Source organism: Gasterosteus aculeatus, chromosome 12 (assembly GCF_964276395.1).
Source record: "Gasterosteus aculeatus chromosome 12, fGasAcu3.hap1.1, whole genome shotgun sequence".
NCBI lineage: Eukaryota > Metazoa > Chordata > Actinopteri > Perciformes > Gasterosteidae > Gasterosteus > Gasterosteus aculeatus.
Window position 1 is genome coordinate 7,538,492 of NC_135700.1, and position 21,994 is coordinate 7,560,485.

The 21,994-nt window shown below is 42.3% G+C and overlaps 2 protein-coding genes and 1 long non-coding RNA gene across 4 annotated transcripts; all 3 read left to right on the forward strand.

Moving 5' to 3' along the window:
* Positions 1–976: 976 nt before the first annotated feature.
* On the forward strand, positions 977–6,134 carry vegfd (vascular endothelial growth factor D). Its single transcript, XM_040161903.2, has 8 exons — positions 977–1,786; positions 3,183–3,384; positions 3,469–3,589; positions 3,704–3,773; positions 3,909–4,036; positions 4,141–4,256; positions 5,071–5,236; positions 5,851–6,134. Exons 1-8 carry the CDS (start codon positions 1,679–1,681, stop codon positions 5,867–5,869), a joined length of 930 nt encoding a protein of 309 aa, XP_040017837.2. The 5' UTR covers positions 977–1,678; the 3' UTR covers positions 5,870–6,134.
* Positions 6,135–9,064: 2,930 nt separating this feature from the next.
* On the forward strand, positions 9,065–13,206 carry LOC120811080 (cell surface A33 antigen). Its single transcript, XM_078084943.1, is given in 7 exon segments — positions 9,065–9,251; positions 10,655–10,824; positions 10,938–11,154; positions 11,558–11,722; positions 12,305–12,421; positions 12,530–12,662; positions 12,814–13,206. Coding segments are annotated over 7 exon segments (1,125 nt in total). The 5' UTR covers positions 9,065–9,196; the 3' UTR covers positions 13,082–13,206.
* A 3,694-nt stretch (positions 13,207–16,900) lies between these two features.
* Positions 16,901–18,214, forward strand: LOC144385291 (uncharacterized). 2 transcript variants are annotated; one of them, XR_013451498.1, is made up of 3 exons: positions 16,901–17,035; positions 17,319–17,484; positions 17,935–18,214. It is a non-coding gene; the product is annotated as an uncharacterized LOC144385291 (long non-coding RNA). The 2 variants fall into 2 exon arrangements; XR_013451499.1 differs by lacking the exon at positions 16,901–17,035 and adding an exon at positions 17,092–17,220.
* The last annotated feature ends 3,780 nt before the right edge of the window (positions 18,215–21,994 follow it).

Genomic DNA, 21,994 nt, shown 5'->3' on the forward strand with positions numbered 1-21,994 from the left:
TTTCCTGTGATTATATAAAAAACCTGCTTGATTGATAAGAAAGTTGTGTTTTTGTTACTTTAGCATAGTTCACTCCAAGGAGTCTGTCGTGTTGAGCCCCGAGCGGACAAACCAAACTCGGGGTCCAGACGGGGGCCATTTGTTTTTGCTTCATTACTTCATTGGCTCTAGTTATGACCAACACAGTGCACCTTTCATGACAAGTGTGATGTTTTTACCATAGCCTGTATATAGAAAGTGGACATAGTCACTGTGAGGTCACCCATTGCTTTGTGGACTGATGTTTTGAAGCTTCAAGTACATTGTGTTTTTTTTGGCCATCTTGTTTTTTCCCCAAAGAAGTGAAATGAGAGGTTGGGGTACAATTGGACACAAAGTGTAAAACACACACAGAGTGAAAACCTACTGAACGATTCAAAGTTCTAAGATCAAATCACTGACCTGTCCAGAGCGGACCGGATAGCGGCGAGGTAGCGACCAGCCAATCTCAAGGTGGACCGGACGGTCTTCCCCTTGACTCTAAATTGGATCCTAATTAAACTAGCGATTGAAACCATAAACTCATTCTTTACAATGTTTACTGAGCTGAAACAACAAACCAGAGGAGGCCCCTGATCGCCATTAGAAAGAGTCAGTATTATTTTCAGAATAGTGTTTTACAGTTTGACGTACGTTTATTTGCCACATATACCAGCTGCAAAACGTTTTAATAGCCACAATTTTTTTTTTTTAAATCTTCAATTTCCTTTTTCTTTTGCATGTTTCCAAATTCCTTAGAAGATGCAACTTTGCAGCGGACAGAACGAATGCCCAACAGGGTGGTCCTCATTTGCATACAAATTGATTCTCTCATTTTCGCCATTATGTATGTTCCCGACAGATTACATCAGGAGTCAAACGGGCCTTGACGGGGGAGTGGGGGAGACGGGCGGTGCTGGCATCTCATTTTCCCTCACACGTTACGGAAGTCTGGATCGCATTTAAAACACGTGTTACTGCTCTTCGGCTGTGTGCGGTTTGGCCACTCCGGAGGAAGAGACACCGATGGGGGATTCATCGGGGGAGACACCAACACACGAGACAAAAAGAAGACGTTCTTTGTGGGAGAGACATAAGGGCAGAAAGCTTCTCGGGGCTTCTTCCTTTTGCACGGACAAACCAGAGCGGATCTGGAGACTTGGCAAAAAGGAAATTCAAAGTACAGCATTAAATTTCTTTTCAAGGGGTGGGAATATAAAGATTTGATCCAGATTCTTCAGCTGAAGATCTCAGAGGCCTTCAATCCGTTTTGACATAACAGCAGCTTCTGACTAGTCGCCGCGTTATTTAACTCAACACCTCTGGTCCTGCGTCAAAGCTTCTGGAGTAAGAGGTGCATGTTTTAAAGACCTCTTTAACCTGCACCATTTGGCTCGTGGCCGTCTGGGTTGCTGTGACCGATAACGTCTGGCTTAGAAACACACACTCGCACGCACACTCTTTACTGTGCAGCTGGAAGATCAAGGGTTTGTGTTGCACATACCTGCACCGAGAGAACTCTGAGTGAGTGTGTGTGCGTGTGTGTGTGTGTGTGTGTGGTCTGAGCTGGGCTGGGAAACGGAGTCGGAGAGGCAGCTGGGAGGCTCGTTCATTCTGCTGAGGGCTTCTCAGAGACGGCGTTCAGAGCCGGGTGATAGCGATGAAGATGAAGCGGACTCTGGGCAGAATCTCCTGCTTGGTGACTCTGGTGGTGGAGCTGAGCTGGATCAACGTGAGCCACGCCATGCACAGGGGGGGAGGAAGCAGGGTAAGAGTGGCGTGAAGCCCTATATGCCTTCAAGTGCATGTAACATGTATCACGGCAGCAATTTACTGCTGTTTGTAGACGACTTATTAGCACAGATTTGCTGTTTGTGCTTCACACAACTTCCTAATGCAATTATGTCCAGCGAGCACTAATTAAAGCATTGCTCGGCTTTTATGTTCTTAACGTATTCAGAGTTTGATGTCACTCAATATTATGAGAATTTCATCCTCATAAACACTTGAGCAGTTGTTGCCAGGGTGCTGTAGGACATGTTCTGTCCAGGGAAGCCACTGTGATTATGTGTGCATGTGCCTCAAAAAAGAAATAAGAAAGGGAAATTCAAACCGATCCACTCGACATTTTCATAATTATTCTCTTTATCAAGCTGTCATTCTCCCACTTGCTCTCTTACCTCCCTGTCAATCCCGGCCCTCTCTGTTTCTCATTACTGGGTCTATCCCGTGGTAGAAATAGCGGAGGGGAAACTTCCCCATCGCCTCATTCTCTGCTTTCAGTGGAGACAGCCAACCCGCCCCGCCCTCCACTCTGCAACCCACAGAACACAACATCACAGGGCTGAGATGGTTACCGTTGTCCAGAGAAAATAAAAAACACAGTGCGGACCAGTGCAGTAAATTTCATGACCGCCCTCACTGTGACGTTTGCGGACTGCTCTGCTTTTCTCTTCAGAGAGTTCGCTCCCATGACGCAAGTAAAGGACTTTGTATTTCACAACATACTGAATCTTGCGTAAACCGTGGCGATCTAATCTGTTCAGCTTCTATTTTGTCTTGATTTATGTCATCATGGGACCTTTGACAGGTGGTTTTTGTGGTCCGCTCCCACCAGAGAGCACAGTGAGGGTTCATCTCAGGCCTCCGTCTGTCAGATGTCCTGAGGTTAAACACGTAAATGTGCGTTCTTGGCAGAGTCATGAGACTTCAGAACGAAGAGCACACAGAGGCACAGAGGCACCGAGGCAGGCACACAAATCTGCTGCTGCAGCTGTTGATTACTGTACAATAACAGAGGAAAGAAAGCCTGTACGATTCATCCTGTGGGAACCGCGAATATCTGTACCTAATTTGACTGCAGTCCGAGATAGTTTGAGTTTGGAACAGTGATGGACGGAGAGGCAGACGGACACGGTCCTCAGCAGTGTGTGTAGAAATGTGTGTAAACTGGGGATTCGTTATTGCATAATTATTCTCCTCTGCATTAATTTCTCATTTCACCTTTTTATACTCATGACAAAATGCCGTGCTTGAACTTATGAGTTGTTTTCAATAGCATCATTCCAGTCTACTTTAATAAATGTGCCGTGTTTGTAGACGAAAAGACACAGTTTTCATGTTAATGTTATCAATGACAGCATTGTTGACTGTGATCTCTGTAGGTGATGAAGCAGTGGGAGAGGAAGGTGCGATCAGCCTCCAGCCTGGACGAGCTGCTCAGGCTTGCGGACTTTCCCGACTGGAAGCTGTGGAGGTGTCGCCTGAGACTGCAGCAGCCTGAGACGCTGTCTTCTCCGCCCTCAGCGGGTTCGCACCGCTCCACGCGCTACGCCGCCGAGTCTTACAGCCTGGAGATACTTAAAGGTGGGCCCGAAGCCGCGGCCTACGTGTCACGTGGGAGTCTGTGCGCCGAGTGGTTCTGAACATCTGGTGTCCTCCCCCCCTCAGCCATAGATGAAGAGTGGCAGCGGACCCAGTGCATGCCGAGGGAAACGTGCGTGGACGTGGCCAAGGAGCTGGGCACCGACCCCTCGATGTTCTTCAAGCCGCCCTGTGTGTCCGTCCACAGGTTTGAACCGAGCTCAATGCTGCCGCCTGCCTCCTCCTTCTTCTGACAGGGGGACGTTAAAAACCGGTACACGTCCCTTTGTCAAAAAAATGAATCTGTTTTCCTTAACAACAGATGTGGAGGATGCTGCAATCAAGAAGGGGTCACCTGCAGAAACACAACTACTGTGTATGTGAATAAAACCGTGAGTGAGCAAATAAGATAAGAGCACATGAAACTTTTATTGAAGCTTATTCCGGGGGTTTGAATATTGCAGCGCCGGCTGTCAGAGGGTCAAACAATGTCTAAATGTCTGAGAGCGTCATTCTTTGCATTTCAGGTCCTCAGCGTGATTCCACTTAAGTTTGTACCAGAGCCCGTGCTATTAAGAGTAGCTAACCACACCGAGTGCAGGTGCATGGAGCCCGCCATAATACGACGCAATGCTCAGCCTCACAGGGGCAGTGGGTGGGTCCAACACCTCACTCAATCTTATTTCCCAAAGGAATTTGGAACAATGTTTTGTGAAAATGCATTTTCTCTTCTGTTGTGCTCCGTCTGTTCATTGGTAGCTGCTCGCCGATGGGTCAGCTGACGGAGACGGAGGACTCCCGGAGACTTTGTGCCAGTGGTTTGATTTGGGATTGTTCAGCAGACAGATGCATTCCTTACCCTTCCAGTTCACCAGGTGTGTGTGCGTCTGTATCTCAAAAAATGTTGAATTGAATGGACTAGACCACAATTGTGAAAACCTTTTCCTAGTTTCTTTGTGAGCATGTTCAGTTTCTTCTCATACGAAATGGGACACACAAATTCTGCATAGCATGGAGGTTGGTGAATGGATGGGTTTTACAGCAAAGACTCCCCAAACTACGGTGGCCCTGAGGTGCAAAACACAACGGAAAAAAGGAACGCACAACAGCAAATAGGAAAACACAACGACAAATAGCAAAACACAACGACATTAACTTCTTACGGAACAGTAGGGCCTTGTAGCAGGAAGCAGAGGACGGACCCTTCTGATTGGACGGACCCTCTGTCTGTCTTTTAACCCTCTTAATCTCAAGCCTTTCGCCTCCGACGGAAAGTGACATGGAGGATTCAAATTATCGACTAAGATGTAACTATTTACACAATCGGATTTTGAAATCTGAGAAATGACGCTATGGCCGACACGGCTCGGGGACGGAGTCCGATTCCATGGCGTGAGTGCGTGACACTTGAGAGCCCTGTATCATTTCCTGTTAAAAAACAGACGGACAGTCCGTCTGTCCAATCAGAAGGGTCCGTCCTCTGCTTCCTGCTATAACGCCCCACCCTTTCCATAAGGAGTTAATTTCGTTGTGCTTTCCTATTTGCCGTTGTGGTTTGCACTTCAGGGCCACCCTACCAAACAGATGGAGGCTACGTTATGCTACGGCTATTCAGCTAATAAAATAAACCATTATTTCTTATCGCATTTATTTTGTGACTTAAATATAACAATATTACCTCCCGTTTAGAGTTCCCGCTGAGCACATGGATGCCCGACTGTGAGATAGACACCGAGCACTGTGACTGTCTCCCTCCACCTGCACCGACCCTGGAGCCAAGACCGATCCAACGCTGTCGACTCAACTCCTCCATCTGTGCCCACAGGCAACAACTCTTCCATCAAGCCTCCTGCAGGTAGGCCAGAGAGAAGCATGTAACCCTCAGCCCTATTTGCCTTTGTAAAAGATCTTTTCATGCAATATCATCATTGAAATGTAGCTCCATAGAAAATGATGCAACTAAACGTCTTCTCATTTTCTTCGACTTCAACAACTGAATCCAACGAAGATACACTGAAACACAACATTTTTTATACAATTCGTCAATGTACTCACATTGTCCATATTTATTGTTTACTGTTAAGTTGCTGTTTACATAAATCTCCCCCAAATCATTGAAATGGCAACAAACACACACAAACACAAACCTCATGTGACTGAACGGGTTCATGCTGTGTAGGCAATCAAAGGGCGAATGCATTGTGCGCACAGTGCTCTGTGGGGCATCGGTACACTTGTATTGATGAGACGACGATGGATAGTTGGTGGTTGTTGCCACCTGGTGTCTGTCTTAAAGCTGCACATCCAGACATCAGCTAAAAGCACTGGTGTAGTTTCCGCTAAAATGGCGCCTTGCTCATATTCAAGCCGACCACTGTGGCTATCCGCGGGATTGAAAGGTTCCCCGTGCTTCATATGCTCTAGTCAAGCTCATTTCATGCTACTAAATCATCCCTCTTTTATTCACAGATGCAAATCGGCCGATTAGAAGTCCACTGGGGGAATACATTACGACAACCTGCTCGCCAAGGATGTTGGGAAGCAGAGAGAAAAGGCTTTTAATTTATTTACAGTCCTATTTATGGCAACCTCTTGCTAACTAATTTTGATGTTATTAACTCACAAGACCATGTTAATTGATTTTTTTTAACATGCTTACCTTCCGTTTTAATCCATATGTAAAGTCAATGATTTGTACATTTGTTCTTTGTGTACTGAATATGTAGTTTACATTAAACAATTATTTCTATAAATTGAATTTGTGCAATGCTGTAATATTGTAATAATCTTATTTAATTTTGAAAATCTAAACACAGAACAGATTTCACCCATATGCTTTAAGGGTGCAAAAAAACACAACTTTTAAAACTTCAGGGGCTCAAAGGATTGCACAATTCACTGAAAATGTAGGTGATGCTCCATAAGTCAGGTCATTTATTTGTTCCTAGCGTTTCATTTTCATAGAGTCTATATATTCTAAGAATATTCACGATCCTTAGACATTTTTAATTTTTCTTTTCCTACATTTAAGATTAAATGTATGTTTGTGACTTGACAGAAAAAATATCCCCAAATGTAAAGAAAGGATTTCCATTGATCTAAATTAATTCTAAATTCTGAATGCTTTGTTGGCAAAAGTACTACCAATATGTAGACACTGCATGTTAAATAATAAAGATGTTGGGAAGCAGAGAGAAAAGGCTTTTAATTTATTTACAGTTCTATTTATGGCAACCTCTTGCTAACTAATTTTGATGATATTAACTCAAGACCATGTTAATTAATTTTTTTTAACATGCTTACCTTACGTTTTAATCCACATGTAAAGTTAATGATATGTACATTTGTTCTTTGTGTACTGAATATGTAGTTTACATTAAACAATTATTTCTATAAATTCTCTAAATTGTTGCATTTTTGAAGAATTACACAGACCTAATATCATGTAGGGGCGACACAGCAGTGTGGCGTTTAGCATGGCGCCTCGCAGCAAGTGGGTCCTGGGTTCTAAACATCTGTGTGGAGTTAGCGCGTTCCTCCCGGGTCTACGTGGGTTCTCTCCGGGTACCACGGCTTCCTCCCACAGTCCAGCTGCTCTGGGTGTGAGGCTAATGGGTGACTACATTGCACGTAGGGGTGTGGGTGTGAGAGTGAATGGTCTTCAGTCTCTAAGCACCAGCCCAGAGACCCTCTAAGGATCAGCGGCATAGAAGATGACTACACGTCTGACTAATATCATCTAAATCCTTTTGATGAAACAAGGATTTAACCCCCTGAATAGGACCCAAGTACTTCCCTGGTAGAGACCCTTCTTTGACATAACTCACTTAATGAAGGGGACAAGGTCAAATAAAGGCACCAAAAGGTCAAATGCTGGAAGAAGAATTTTGTTTCCCAGGAAAAGAGCAAATATAAAAGTGGCAGGCCTTAAAAACAACAGTCACAATGTCCTTGGGTTGCAGCTCAGTCAGAGGTCCAAAGGGTTAGGGTAATGAGGCGGAGCTGAGAGCCCAGTGTGTAGTGTGGACTAATACTCTCCAACCAAAAACTGAAGCCATCAAAATTAAAGCGCCATTTAATGTAAGCACCAAACATCCAACGCTCGTGGGAAAAGCAGGTGGAATTTTTTAAAAGAAAGGAAAATGGGCTACAGATGCAGAGGAAGTCTGTCATCTCACTGACTGGCAACTCTAAATTGAGCCAGATGTTTGCCACAATGCAGACTTCACCATAGCGGAGGAGTTTTTTTATATATATATATATATATATATATATATATATATATATATATATATGAGGGCCGTCATGGTGGCGTGGTGCTTACCACTGTCGCCTCACAGCAAGAAGGTCCTGGGTTCAATTCCGCCCAGTGGCCTTTCTGTGTGGAGTCTGCATGTTCTCCCCGTGTCTGCGTGGGTTCTCTCCGGGTTCTCCGGCTTCCTCCCACAGTCCAAAGACATGCTCTGGGGATCAGGTTTATTGGGGACTTTAAATTGCCCGTAGATGTGTGAATGTGAGTGTGAATGGCTGTATGTCTCTGTGTAGCCCTGCGATTGGCTGGCGACCAATCCAGGGTGTACCCTGTCTATCGCCCGAAGTTGGCTGGGATGGACTCCAGCCCCCCCGCGACCCTGTGTGCAGGATAAGCGGTTTGACAATGGATGGATATATGAGGAACCGCTGGTTCTGTGAAGCATAATGAAATTGATTCAAAGATTATGAGGCTACATTTTTATTTGCACTTTATTAAAATTTTATATACATTTTACTTAATTTGAAATGTATTATTTTGAATGTATGTATTTTATTACTCTATTTTATTGTATTTTTCTTATTGTATTTTTTGTTTTCAGTAAAAGTAATAGTTTTTTGTGTTAAGCCTGGCTTGAGCCTTTGAAATTATTGTATTAACTTTATTTCTTCCATGAATAGTTAGGTATTATTGTGTGTGCAGGTTTACATACAGATAATAAATACATGTCCTTGTGATGATCACTGTATCAGGTTTTTTATTTTATTTAGTCCAGGGCCAGTTTAGGGCCAGTTTGTACTTAAAAAGTTGTGCCCGAGGTCAAAGAGGTTAAGAACCCCTGCTATAGAGGCTACATCAGTAGGCCGCAAAGCAGAACCAAACACAAAACATTTAACCATCCATTCAAGATTTGAAAAACAATCTTTTTAAGATTTAACATTATAGCTTGATGTGCTTGAGATTAGTTACTGAAACACTGTGTTTCTTTCTGTTTTGTTGTGTGTGTGTGTGTGTGTGTGTGTGTGTGTGTGTGTGTGTGTGTGTGTGTGTCTTATAGATCCCTCAAACCAGTCTGACGTGGCAAAATGCAGATCTTGTTTCAACAGCACACATCCGCTGTTCAAGGCACCATAACCACATCCCTGTAGCTCTTGTGCAACCTGAACTTGCTGTATAGTCTGCTTGTCTTCAGTGTCAATAATATGATTTCGCAAAATCCCTAAAATAAAACTGTTTACTTATACTTGAATTTTATACCCCCAAATCTTTTTTGCATTGAAAACCACACATTTTGTCACCATGGTCTTGTTATTTCTTTGTTTTGGTCTTGTACTTGTTGGATGACAGACTTTTACAGGGAAGGAGTAACACTCAAAATACAAGACCACACGTCAGTGAGCGGCGGGCAGCGCTGTCACTCAACCAGACGCAACGGGCGCACCCATTGGGCGCAAACCAGTCTGGTTTTGATAGAAATTGCTTCCAGGTGCCTCGAGTTCCCCTTTACATTTTAGAGAACGCTACTTACCACACTAAGAAGAATACGCTTGTCTGGTTGAGAAAATGGAAGCGTTGGCGATGGAGAGGAGGATTTCTCCCTGGATCCTGCTGTCTCTTGGTGAGTTTACCTGCTGGAATTCATTTGCATCTTGTAGAGTTGCCACACCTGTTGACGCACCTACAGGTAGATATACTGAGTCGGCCCGAGCCACCTGCAATGCGTGTGGCCTTTTCTTTCTTTCTTTCTTTCTTTCTTTCTTTCTTTGTTGTTAAATCAAATGATTGTCTTAATGTGAATACTTTGTTTGTGTGCATGCATGCTAACATTGGCTGGAAGTATATTACTTTTTAGTTGGGGACCACTGATCTAGACAATAAAGCAAAGCTATACCATTTTACGTGTTTGCGCTTTGTGGGATATTTCAGTTCTATACTCTCCCGTTATAGAAACATTGTGACAGCTTTTAATGTCCTCAGTTTTTTTTGTTCTGTCATATAGAAACCAGAGCTTCCTCTGATTGTGTGGCTTGATAGTCACCACTTCCCTCTTTCTTTTTTTCTTTAAATTTAGTACATTACAATTAATCCAAACTTTGAACATACAGTTGTGGTCAAAAGTTTACATACACTTGTAAAGAACAATGTCATGGTTCTTTTGAGTTTCCAGAGCTTGCCGTATTTTAGAACGTTTGGTTTTACAAAAATATCGGAGCTCTTGAAATCCATTGGAGTTTCTTTAAAAATAAAAGCAAAGGGAAAATATCAAGGGTGATAATCAAATACTTCAACAGGATGTTATTTTCACTTGAAGTATGATAGTTAGTTACTGCATAAAGCAAATCTGTACAATGTCCAACACAAGTCCCCAGAGCTCATGATGGCGTAATGAAAATCCTTAGGTTTGTTTAACACAAACTACAAATATATTCAATTTACTGCCGTCCAAGGTAAAGAAATCAACAAAATCTTGTGTGAATTTTGTTTTACTCATCGAATGCTTTATTTTCTGGCCGTACTAATCGTTTAAGCTCTAAACAAAACAGATTTGTCTTCATGTGCAGTACTTTATGTGGGGTAAGATGTTACTTCTTTAGTAAGTAAGGAATAATTCACTGTGTAGACTCATATTACATCGGCCTGCAGTTCCACATAACCAAATTGTCTTTCAATCATATTGTGATGAAATCATACATTGAGATATCTAATTCCTCATATCGATCTGAATTCATACATATTCTGTTATTGCAATCCTCCATGTTGTTAAATCAAATGATTGTCTTAATGTAAATACTTTGTGTGTATCCATGCTAACGATGGCTGGAGGTATTGACATATTAGTTCATATTTCCATTTCACCTGAAATAACAATTCATTAAGGGCAAATACTTTAATCTGTCACATTGAATTCGCACAGGAGCATACAAAAATAATGTTTACTGTGTGAGTAATTCCCTTATTTTAGTGCCATATTGGAAGCGCAATATTGTTATCTACTGTTTGATATTCTGCTTTCTGTGACAGTGCTGTCAGGTGTTGATGCCCTCAATGTGAACATCCCGACAAAGTTATACGAGGTTGCCAGAGGTGATAACACCACACTGCCGTGCAAATTTATTCCCAAAACCCCTGGGACTCCTCCGTTAGTCATCATCACATGGTATGGTAAAGCTGAGAACACGGCCCCTGATGAGGTTAGTCTTTGCGTGTGTGTATGTTTGTGTGTGTGTAAAATCTATCAATGAAGATAACAACTGTATTTTCTTCCTCTTTTTAATGTTCCTCCGATGCTCCTGACGTCTAACAGACCCTCATCGTCACTTATTATTCTGCTGGTGATATTACCGACGTTAAACCGCTGTATGAAGGCCGGGTGTCCCTGGATGTCGATATTAAAACAGGAAAGGCCGACCTGAAACTTTCCTCCGCCACGCTAGATGACAACAAGGAGTTTAGGTGTCAGGTCCAGATTCCAGAGGACAAAGAGGGCAAACTGGCCGGCACTACGCGCCTGGTGGTTCTAGGTAACTTTTCAAAGAAATCTTTTTCAAAAGTAGGTGAAGAGAGATGCGTATCTATATCGTTTCTAGTTTCAGCATGTATGAGCGTAGAGCATAATTGCTATTTGAGAAGTTAAAGCTTAGTTAGTCAAAAATGGGAGTGGTTCTTATCAGGGGTGCAAAAAGCTGGGCGTAGAAAGTGGGCTCAATTAGCTGTTGTGGGTGGTGTGTCCCATCATTAGATTGTCTCTTTTCTTCATTAACCGGTGGCATCAACATGTGAGAACTCCCATTCTCAATTATATAACCTATTTAGCTCCTCACTAAAACCATCTTTTATGTCTCGTATATTTCACATTTCCTTTTAATAATTTCAACATTCTTTATTGAAATTTGAATGGACCCCTCTCACCGTTTTCGTTATTAGTGGCTCCATCTACACCCGTGTGTGCGATCAAGGGAAATGCAGAATACGGAGAGAACGTCAACCTGACATGTTTGTCTGCGGAAGGCTCCCCGCCACCCGTTTACACGTGGAAAAGTCTAGATGTCCTGAACAATCCTCGCAAACCTGACCCAAGAACCACCGATAGTAAGTGTCAGTTTCTGTGGGGGGCTACGGATCCTTCAAAATGTGAGTCAACTTGTGGCCCTTAAACGTTTAAAAAAACCATTATAGCCCTGTTCCCTAATTTGAGCAAGTCAACTCTGGGCCCTTTTTTTTTTGTTCTTTAATGGTGTTTAAACGAACGTTTAACTTTACTATTTATGCTGTTAACACGTCCAGGACCCCAATTCTGGCCTTCAAAATAAGATATCACGCTCCATATTGTGCAGAAAAAGCTCCTTCAGAACACCGAAACTTTTCAAACTATTGACAATGTCCTACTCACAAAGTAATTAGACATGGAATGTTCATATATATTCATTAAATCTGACAGATTTTCAAATGTATGAATTAACACTATTTGATTGTTGGTGGTAATCGCAGAAGAAAGACATCAAAAAGACTGAAAAGAACGTAATAGGCGAATAAAAGCTAGTGGGTCCAATTTAGCAAACATTGACGCTAAATTTGGTTATGAACGAAATGCGGACAAACATGTATCGGTGACAGTTTTGAGGAGTTGTAACTTGATTGAGTGTGTAAGTGACCTTTTTCTTTGCCATGTAGAGGGAGGCATCATGTCTCTATACAACATCTCCAAAGAGACATCTGGATACTACATCTGCACCTCAACAAACAAGATCCGCTCCGCTACCTGCAACATCACCCTCGCAGTCATGCCACGTGAGATGAAGCAACTGTCTTGGAACGTTGAATTCCACAAAAATGCATCTTTATAACAATGCGTTACAAAGTGCGTGACCCTTATCTTCCACTTATTCAATCCCGCAGCTTCCATGAAGATTGGCTCCACTGCAGGAATCATCGGTGGTGTCGCCGCTCTGTTGACCGTTGTCATCATCACCATCTGTTGTTGCTACTGCGGCAAGAAGAAGTTGAAGGAGGAGGAGGAGCACGCCATGGGGTATAGCGACCTAACATATTATGGTTTTTAGGCAGAGAAGGCCGGTTGTTCTCCAAGAACTTTTAAGGCAACTATTGTGTAAGCGATGTATCGGATGAAGCTTTCAAAGAATCAAAACCCAACAACCGCCTGTTGTGTGTTCACTGTCCAGAGTTCGCGAGTAAGAGCACGGCGACCAAAAGCCGGCTAGAAATGGTGTGACTCTGATTGACGATGGACAAGAGGACGACCGGGTTCATGATGATGATGACGACAATCACGACGACGATGACCGCCGCTGCGATGACGACGACAGCAAGGACCGGCGTGTGGATCATTACAACGACCTCCATGATGAACGCTACGACGATCGTGATCTGGTCAAACCGCCCGTGCCAGCCAATAAGCCTCCGAAGGAGGACAACGCGACTAAAGCATAGTTTATGCTTCTGCGTTTTCAGACACAAGAGCCCTTTGCGTGCCTTTTCACACCTCCTTGTGTGCGTCGACCCATTTTTTGAAAGCGGCGCAAGCCTCCCGCAGCTCACAAGGCTGCGATTGGTCTGCCAACTACATCCTTTACGGAGTCTCAAATTTCCATTTTTCATAGCACAATACCACCATTATTAAAACGAAGAATGTTTACGAGAGAACGGATCAGATTGAAGAGCTTTTGTCAGAAGCAATGCGTAAATATGACCGCTTATACAACCAGTCATTGGCGGACTATAAGGACGCGCGGATGGCCTCCCAATTCGACCACCAAACCTCGGTTTTAGTCGGGCAATAAAGTCTATGATAAATAAACAAACAAACCAACGACTTCCACACACAAAGACGTGACTCTCTAGGTCGTCTTCAACAAAAACACGTTACTCTACCTGTTGCTCTGGAGGTGAATTGCTCTGCAACACACGCTCGACACAACGGTGCGTAAAGACGCAGACGCAGAAGCATGTGCCAGCCTTAAGGCCGCATACTTGGGTCGATCATCTCCTCTTTAAAGTCCATTCACTCCAATGACCGTTACCTCACACTCAAGCTGTGACCAGAATAAAGAGGGAGCCTAAACTGTTGTTTTTCCTCTAACAATTTTCTGAGTCCAGCTGTTGGTTAGTTGAGGAATGGTGACCACAAAGCTCATCGAATCCACGTTAGTTACAGGGAGGGGTCACCAGTCAAGCGCTCCAGAGTACACCGTGACCAGAGAAAGATCTCTATCTTTGTGGTCTTGAGTCATACAAATAACAGAAACTAGGCAAACATTTCACACGCCAGAAAGTCATTTTACTGATTCAGCAATAAGTTGGTATTTTATCTTATCTTTTATTTGTGATCCTTGTGGGTTTTTTTTAAATGAATATATTTTTTTGAAGTTTAGACAAAAAAAGCAAAGCTATACCATTTTATGTTTTTTGCGCTTTATGGGATTATTTCAGTTTGAGTTCTAGACTCTCATGTTATAGAAACATTGTGACAGCTTTTAATGTCTTCCGTTTTTTTTTGTTCTGTCATATAGAAACTTCCTCTGATTGTGTGGCTTGGTAGTCCCCACTTCCCTCTTTCTTTAAATTTTGTCAAGACAATTAAGCCACACTTTGAACATACAGTTGTGGTCAAAAGTTTACATACACTTGTAAAGAACATAATGTCATGGCTCTCTTGAGTTTCCAGTTATTTCTACAACTCTGGTTTTCTCTGAGAGTGATTGGAACAGATACTTTGTCACAAAAAACATTCATGAAGTTTGGCTCTTTTATGACTTTATTATGGGTTAACAGAAAAAGATAAAATCTGCTGGGTCAAAAGTATACATACAGCAGTGCTAAAATTTGGTTACATGTCCCTTGGCCATTTTCACTTCAATTAGGTGCTTTTTGTAGCCATCCACAAGCTTCTCGTTGAATCTTTGACCACTGCTCTTGACAGAATTGGTGCAGTTCAGTTACATTTGATGGCTTTCTGACATGGGCTTATTTCTTCATCATTTTCCACATGTTCTCAATGGGATTTAAGTCAGGACATTGGGAAGGCCTTTTTAAAACCCTAATTCTATCCTAATTTAGCCATTCTATCACCACTTTTGATGCGTGTTGGGGGTCATTGTACTGTTGGAACACCCAACTGCACCCAAGACCAAACCTTCGGGCTGATGATTTTAGGTCATCTCGAAGAATTTTATTACATGTCATTTAGCTGATGCTTTTATCCAAAGCTTACATTACATTTTGCCCGGGGAGCAATTAGGAATTAGGTGTCTTGCTCAGGGACACTTCGACATGGGACATGGGGCAGCCGGGACTCAAACCACTAACCTTGTGGTTCCCAGCACACCTGCTCTACCCCCACGACGACGACCAAATTTGAAGGTAATCCTCCTTTTTCATTATCCCATTTATTCTCTGTAAAGCCCCAGTTACATTGGCAGCAAAACAGCCCCACAGCATGATACTACCACCACCGTGCTTGACGGTAGCCATGGTGCTCTTTGGGTTAAAGGACTCTCCTTTTCTCCTCCAAACATATTGCTGGGCATTCTGGCCAAACAGCTCTATTGTTTTCGCTTTGTCTGACCACAGAACTTTCCTATAGAAGGTCTTATCTTTGTCCATGTGATCAGCAGCAAACTTCAGTCGAGCCTTAAGGTGCCGCTTTTGGAGCAAGAGCTTCCTTCTTGCACGGCAGCCTCTCAGGAGGAATCAGGAAACAAAACGCTTGACTAAGGACACTGACACCAGTGTTCGAGCAGCTTCTAATTCTTGGCAGATCTGCTTTTTGGTGATTCTCTGTTGACTCTTCACCCTCCTGAACAATTTTCTCTCAGCAGCAGGTGATAGCTTGTGTTTTCTTCCTGATCGTGGCAGTGACTAAACAGTGCCATTCACTTTATACTTACAAACAATTGTTTGCACTGTTGCTCTTAGGACCTGCAGCTGCTTTGAAATGGCTCCAAGTGACTTTCCTGACTTGTTCAAGTCAATGCTTCACTTTTCAGATCCATGCTGAGCTCCTTTGACTTTCCCATTGTGGCGTTTGTATCCAATGAGCCCTATTTTAATGGCCTCAGAGTCACCAGCTTTTGTGACAAAGAAGTATCTGTTCCAATCACTATCAGAGAAAAATCTTACTCAAAATAACTGGAAACTCAAATGAGCCATGACATTATGTTCTCTACAAGTGTATGTAAACTGTGGACCACAACTGTATGTAACCACCTTTTGCCATGCCACTGTCAAATATGTATTTTTAATTTGGATTTATTTCATAGATTTGTGGTAAAATGCAATTATATTAATCATGTCACATTTTACATTCCACTGTTGAATTCCATTGATGAAATATGCTTTCAAAATAACACTGAAATAAAATGAACAGAAAAACTTCTGAATTCTGAACACTAGATGTTAACACCAAGTTTACACCTAATACATTGTCTCATGGTCACATATTACATTCATACCACACAGGCGGTAAGAACAAAACAACTATTTGAGCTACAGGATCTACCTTATTATCCTGACATTTTACTTTACCGACTTTTTTGTCAAAAAAGATTAGAATTCTAACTGTCCTTTTCCCGTGTTGGTCATTTAAAAACTCCTGAGGTGTGTTTACATTGTGTTTGATTCATATTGCATTCACTTCATCTAACATGCTAATGTAATAACTAATATCTAATAAAACACAAACTACAACACTAAACATTATTACACATTAGAATTTCCACCACTAGGGGTGCACTTCTTGCTTAAATCCCTAACAAATGTAAATATAAATGTTAAATATAAATGTAAATGTTAAATGTTACGTGTAAACCTAAAATATGAATCTAAATGTTAAATATAAATCAGTAACGCCAAACTGCATACTGGGTACAGCTCACAACAAGAAGTTAACTCATTCCAGTTTTTGTCTTTTTTTGCCGGTCAAGTTTAATAAATGTGCGGTGTTTGTGGAGGATCAGAAGAAAAGACACAAACAGGTCAACTGAAAAACAGTTTTCATGTTAATGTTATCAATGACAGCATTGTTGACTGGGATCATTGTAGGTGATGAAGCAGTGGGAGAGGAAGGTGCGATCAGCCTCCAGCCTGGACGAGCTGCTCAGGCTTGCGGACTTTCCCAACTGGAAGCTGTGGAGGTGTCGCCTGAGAGTGCAGCAGCCTGAGGCGCTGTCTTCTCCGCCCTCAGTGGTCGACCACAGGGGCAGAGTCCAACACGTCACTCGATCTTACTTCTCAAAGAAATTTGGAAAATGATCCATCTGTTCATTGGCAGCTGCTCGCCGATGGGTCAGCTGACAGAAACGGGGGACTCCTGGAGACTTTGTGCCAGTGGTTTGATTTGGGATTGTTCAGCAGACAGATGCAATCCTTTCCCTTCCAGTTCACCAGGTGTGTGTGCGTCTGTATCTCAAAAAATGTTGAATTGAATGGACTAGACCATAATTGTGAAAACCTTTTCCTAGTTTCTTTGTGAGCATGTTCAGTTTCTTCTCATATGACACACAAATTCTGCATAGCATGGAGGTTGGTGAATGGATGGGTTTTACAGCAAAGACTCTCCAAACAGATGGAGGGTACGTTATGCTACGGCTATTTAGCTAATAAGATAAACCATTATTTCTTATCACATTTATTGTGTGACTTAAATATAACAATATTACCTCCCGTTTAGAGTTCCCGCTGAGCACATGGATGCCCGACTGTGAGATAGACACCGAGCACTGTGACTGTCTCCCTCCACCTGCACCGACCCTGCAGCCAAGACCGATCCAACGCTGTCGACTCAACTCCTCCATCTGTGCCCACAGGCAACAACTCTTCCATCAAGCCTCCTGCAGGTAGGCCAGAGAGAAGCACGTAACCCTCAGCCCTATCCCCAAAGCATTTGCCTTTGTAAAAGATCTTTTCATGCAATATCACCATTGAAATGTAGCTCCATAGAAAATGATGCAACTATCGATCAGACCTCATGTGACTGAACGGGTTCATGCTATGTAGGCAAACAAAGGGCGAATGCATTGTGCGCACAGTGCTCTGTGGGGCATCGGTACACTTGTATTGATGAGACGACGATGGATAGTTGGTGGTTGTTGCCACCTGGTGTCTGTCTTAAAGCTGCACATCCAGACATCAGCTAAAAGCACGGGTGTAGTTTCCGCTAAAATGGCACCTTGCTCATATTCAAGCCGCCCACTGTGGCTATCCGCGGGATTGAAAGGTTCCCCGTGCTTCATATGCTCTAGTCAAGCTCATTTCATGCTACTAAATCATCCCTCTTTTATTCACAGATGCAAATCGGCCGATTAGAAGTCCACTGGGGGAATACATTACGACAACCTACTCGCCAAGGATGTTGGGAAGCAGAGAGAAAAGGCTTTTAATTTATTTACAGTTCTATTTATGGCAACCTCTTTAACTAATTTTGATGATATTAACTCAAGACCATGTTAATTAATTTTTTTTAACATGCTTACCTTACGTTTTAATCCACATGTAAAGTTAATGATTTGTACATTTGTTCTTTGTGTACTGAATATGTAGTTTACATTAAACAATTATTTCTATAAATTCTATAAATTGTTGAATTTTTGAAGAATTACACAGACCTAATATCATGTAGGGGCGACACAGCAGTGTGGCGTTTAGCATGGCGCCTCGCGGCAAGTGGGTCCTTGGTTCTAAACATCTGTGTGGAGTTAGCGCGTTCCTCCCGGGTCTATGTGGGTTCTCTCCGGGTACCACGGCTTCCTCCCACAGTCCAGCTGCTCTGGGTGTGAGGCTAATGGGTGACTACATTGCACGTAGGGGTGTGGGTGTGAGAGTGAATGGTCTTCAGTCTCTAAGCACCAGCCCAGAGACCCTCTAAGGATAAGCGGCATAGACGATGACTACACGTCTGACTAATATCATCTAAATCCTTTTGATGAAACAAGTATTTAACCCCTGTAATAGGACACAAGTACTTCCCTGGTAGAGACCCTTCTTTTGCGTTTCTCAGCAAAACAATGCGGCCAAAAATAAAAGTGGCAGGCCTTAAAAACAACAGTTACAGTGTCCTTGGGTTGCAGCTCATTCAGAGGTCCCAAGGAATTCAGAACATGTGAAGGACGCCTTTCACTTACAATCCCTGTGCGCCTGAAAGAGTTTCAACAGCAAAATGTTAAAAAATACCTGCAAAAGAGTCTAATAGTAAACAAAGAAAAGTAATGTTTTACTGAGTGTGTCTCAGAGTAAAGGTTGCTGTAGTATTCAGGAGAATATTATTTGTGAAGTCTATATAGGTTACCTTTACCAAGGCAATACTTATGATGAATGATGAAGTTATTGGGGAAATTAAAAACAAGATTCTCTGGGGTTTGAAACCTGCTTCTGGGGGGAAAAAATGTGAAAATGAAATGTCTTTTTGGCTACTCCCATTGGTGGAGCAAATGGTGCGCAATGCAAATGTATAGTTTAATAAAATAGCATTGCCCCAATGTTTATTTTTTTACCATGTGATCAATCAGTGTGCATCAGTGAGAACCTATGGATTCTGTGGCAGCTAGTTGATGTGCAACTAAATGCTACGGGCCTATAGCTGGTCTTAGTTTGCGCCCATGAAATCTTGTAGGCCTATTTTGCGTTGTGTAACGCTTCAGTGTAAAACTGGAACATTTCATTACTATATGACATTCCAAAAAAGAAAAGCATCAAAAGAAAGGCGAAGTTTGACGAATGCAAAGGTGTTCACTTTCTTGCTGAGATATTTGTCGGTATAACGCTACACCCAGAATTAATTTAGTTTAGCTTAGCATAAAAAGCATAAATTGGGATAGTCTTTCTCTGTCAAAGATTACAAATTCCACCCATGCCAGCTGCTCTAAAGCTCACCCATATATACGTGTTTCATTTAGTCCGGAAAACTTGTGCAATAGATAAAACCAATTCTGAATTGGGCCACAATGGTTTGTCTGGTTTGTCTTTAACATTCATTCGTAAAGCCTCCACGGTGACGGCCTGATCTCTGCTTGATGTCTGGAACTTGTGACTTACAATTACAAGACCTCAAATTGCATGAAAATCTCCTGTAATAAGAACCAAATGGAGCAGGATGGCTGATGCGAAAATGCTATATGCTTTTTGGGGATAAAGTTCTTCACATTAATGGATCAATTATGTAAATAGGCCGTAGAAGCAAACACCCCACATCTCCATCAACCAGCACCGATGAGCCCATTAGTCGCAATAATTACTCATTGAACACAGACTAGAAAAAAACACATGTTTCGCTCCGTATTTTTCAAAGCCTTCAGACTTAATGCAACCATCTAATCTCGGAAATTATAGTCTTTCTTAACATTTCCTTAAACCACATAATAGTTTCATCACACATACAACATGAACAAAATGAACACATGAATACATACAATCCAAATCACTTATAGCTTTTATTCTCATTATTTCTTGCTCCAAAGTTACATTACATGGGAGTGTGGTTGAATCTTCAAAATGTGATGAACTGCTTAAGCGACTGAAGGGCAGAAGAGTGGAGGGAATATACAATCCAGCCACAAGGCTTCCACACACTCCTTCAGGGGAGGTGAGGTCCAGGTGTGCCAGGAGACACACCTGGACCTCACCTCCTCATCAAGGAGTGGGGACAAAAGGACAAGCAGGGAAGACATCATGGGAGAGACATGTTGGGAGAGGAGCAGTGTGGGTGCGCCCTTAGACCTCCAGGATGGAGAAGTAAATCCCGGGAAGTCGGATAACGGTTAGTCTGGTGAATGCGCCCTGGAAATGAGCTCGATTATCTGTATTTGTTTCACTGTTTTATTAAAAGCTGTTACCAACAGACTCTGCCTGTGACCCCTGCACTGCATTTACGTCAGCGTCGTCCTGCTGCACTAGAAGTAAAGGTTGTTAGATCAATACATGTATGCACCAATGTGTTCGTTAACTGCAGGCAAAATTCAAAGGCAATTGTAAAGATGTGACTGGTCACTTTATTGCCCGTGTTTAAACGAGACAAACCGAGTTATTGTGAAGATGCACTCGTGTCACCAATTAAAATAAAATGAATTATGCATGAATTTCCCATGAGGCGACATTGACATCAACAGTGGAAAAAACACGTTGACATTTCAGTCCTAACGGCTCAGGCACTTTGCCTTTGGTCGCTTCTTGTGAGAATACGTCGGGTGAACTTGGATCAATACGCCGCCAAGTGAAACGACACTGACCTTTAGACCAACCGGGGAGTGAGGTTTTTATTTTCAGGGACGCTCCCTTAGATCTACATCGAAGGATGCGACGCTTCTCATGGATATCCAACTTAACACCTTTTGCGAATCCCCCCTTGCTGTGTTCACAGGGAGAGAAAATATATAGCAAAGTATAAAATAAACTCAAATGTGTGGCTGAGGCAAAATATTGGTTCACTCAGGAAAGTATCCACACAAAACATGTGCACATGTGCACAAGATTGAAACAAACAGTAACTGGGATAAATGCTTTTTTTATCATAGTTATTTTTCAATATTGGGATACTCTTGAGATAGGTTACATGAATAAACATCATGAAATTAATTTAAGGTTATAAATTAAATATTGTGTTGGGATTTGGACAGGGGCGTTTCTAGGATTAAAAAAAGGTAGGGGTGAACCCCAAGGGGAGTGTTTGCATATATGTGCATGCAAAAAAAGAACGCACAATTATATGTAGCATGTTACAGTTATGAAGAACTGTCCATGTGAGAAACAATATTTAACATAATGACATCACCAAACAAAAAAAATATATGTATATATAAAATCCATCCATCTGCAAACTGCTTATCTGCACACAGGGTCATGGGGGGGCTGGAGTCTATTTTAGTTTCTTTTGTTATTGCTTATACCAGATGTTATGAAATTGCTTTCTTTCACTTGGATGTTTGATCTTCACTGTGAGGTATGATGTATGTGTACCGTGTACAGGTAGTGTAATGACTCGAGACTTTTTACAAACAACATTACAAACATCCATGATTATATTCACAGATGAAGGAGATTCTAAAGATCAAGTGAACTCTGCAGGAATCTTGTCTGACTTCTTGAGTGGGATCTCAAACCACATGTACCTGTGGGCTTTTATTGATCTTATTTTATTTCATTCCTTCATTTAGAAGTATGGCAACTAATCCTTGTTTACGTTCCAGACCTACCGCAGAATGAGCCTGACTAGAAAGATGACATGTTGAGTAGATGGTTGAGACCATGCAGGACAGAAATTTGGCGCAGCACCACAATTAAACAAACGCTACTCCGACTGAATTGTACACCCTCATCACCACCTGAGCATGATCCTCTCCCTCTGTGAACAACCAA

What these genes read in the sequence shown, in the direction of transcription:
- vegfd (XM_040161903.2), top strand. Translation starts at nt 1,679, where the DNA reads ATGAAGATGAAGCGGACTCTGGGCAGAATCTCCTGCTTGGTGACTCTG. An exon ending in CAGCCTGGAGATACTTAAAG is followed by an intron (nt 3,385 to 3,468) that starts GTGGGCCCGAAG and finishes TCCCCCCCTCAG; the next exon opens with CCATAGATGAAGAGTGGCAG. An exon ending in TTACCCTTCCAGTTCACCAG is followed by an intron (nt 4,257 to 5,070) that starts GTGTGTGTGCGT and finishes CCTCCCGTTTAG; the next exon opens with AGTTCCCGCTGAGCACATGG.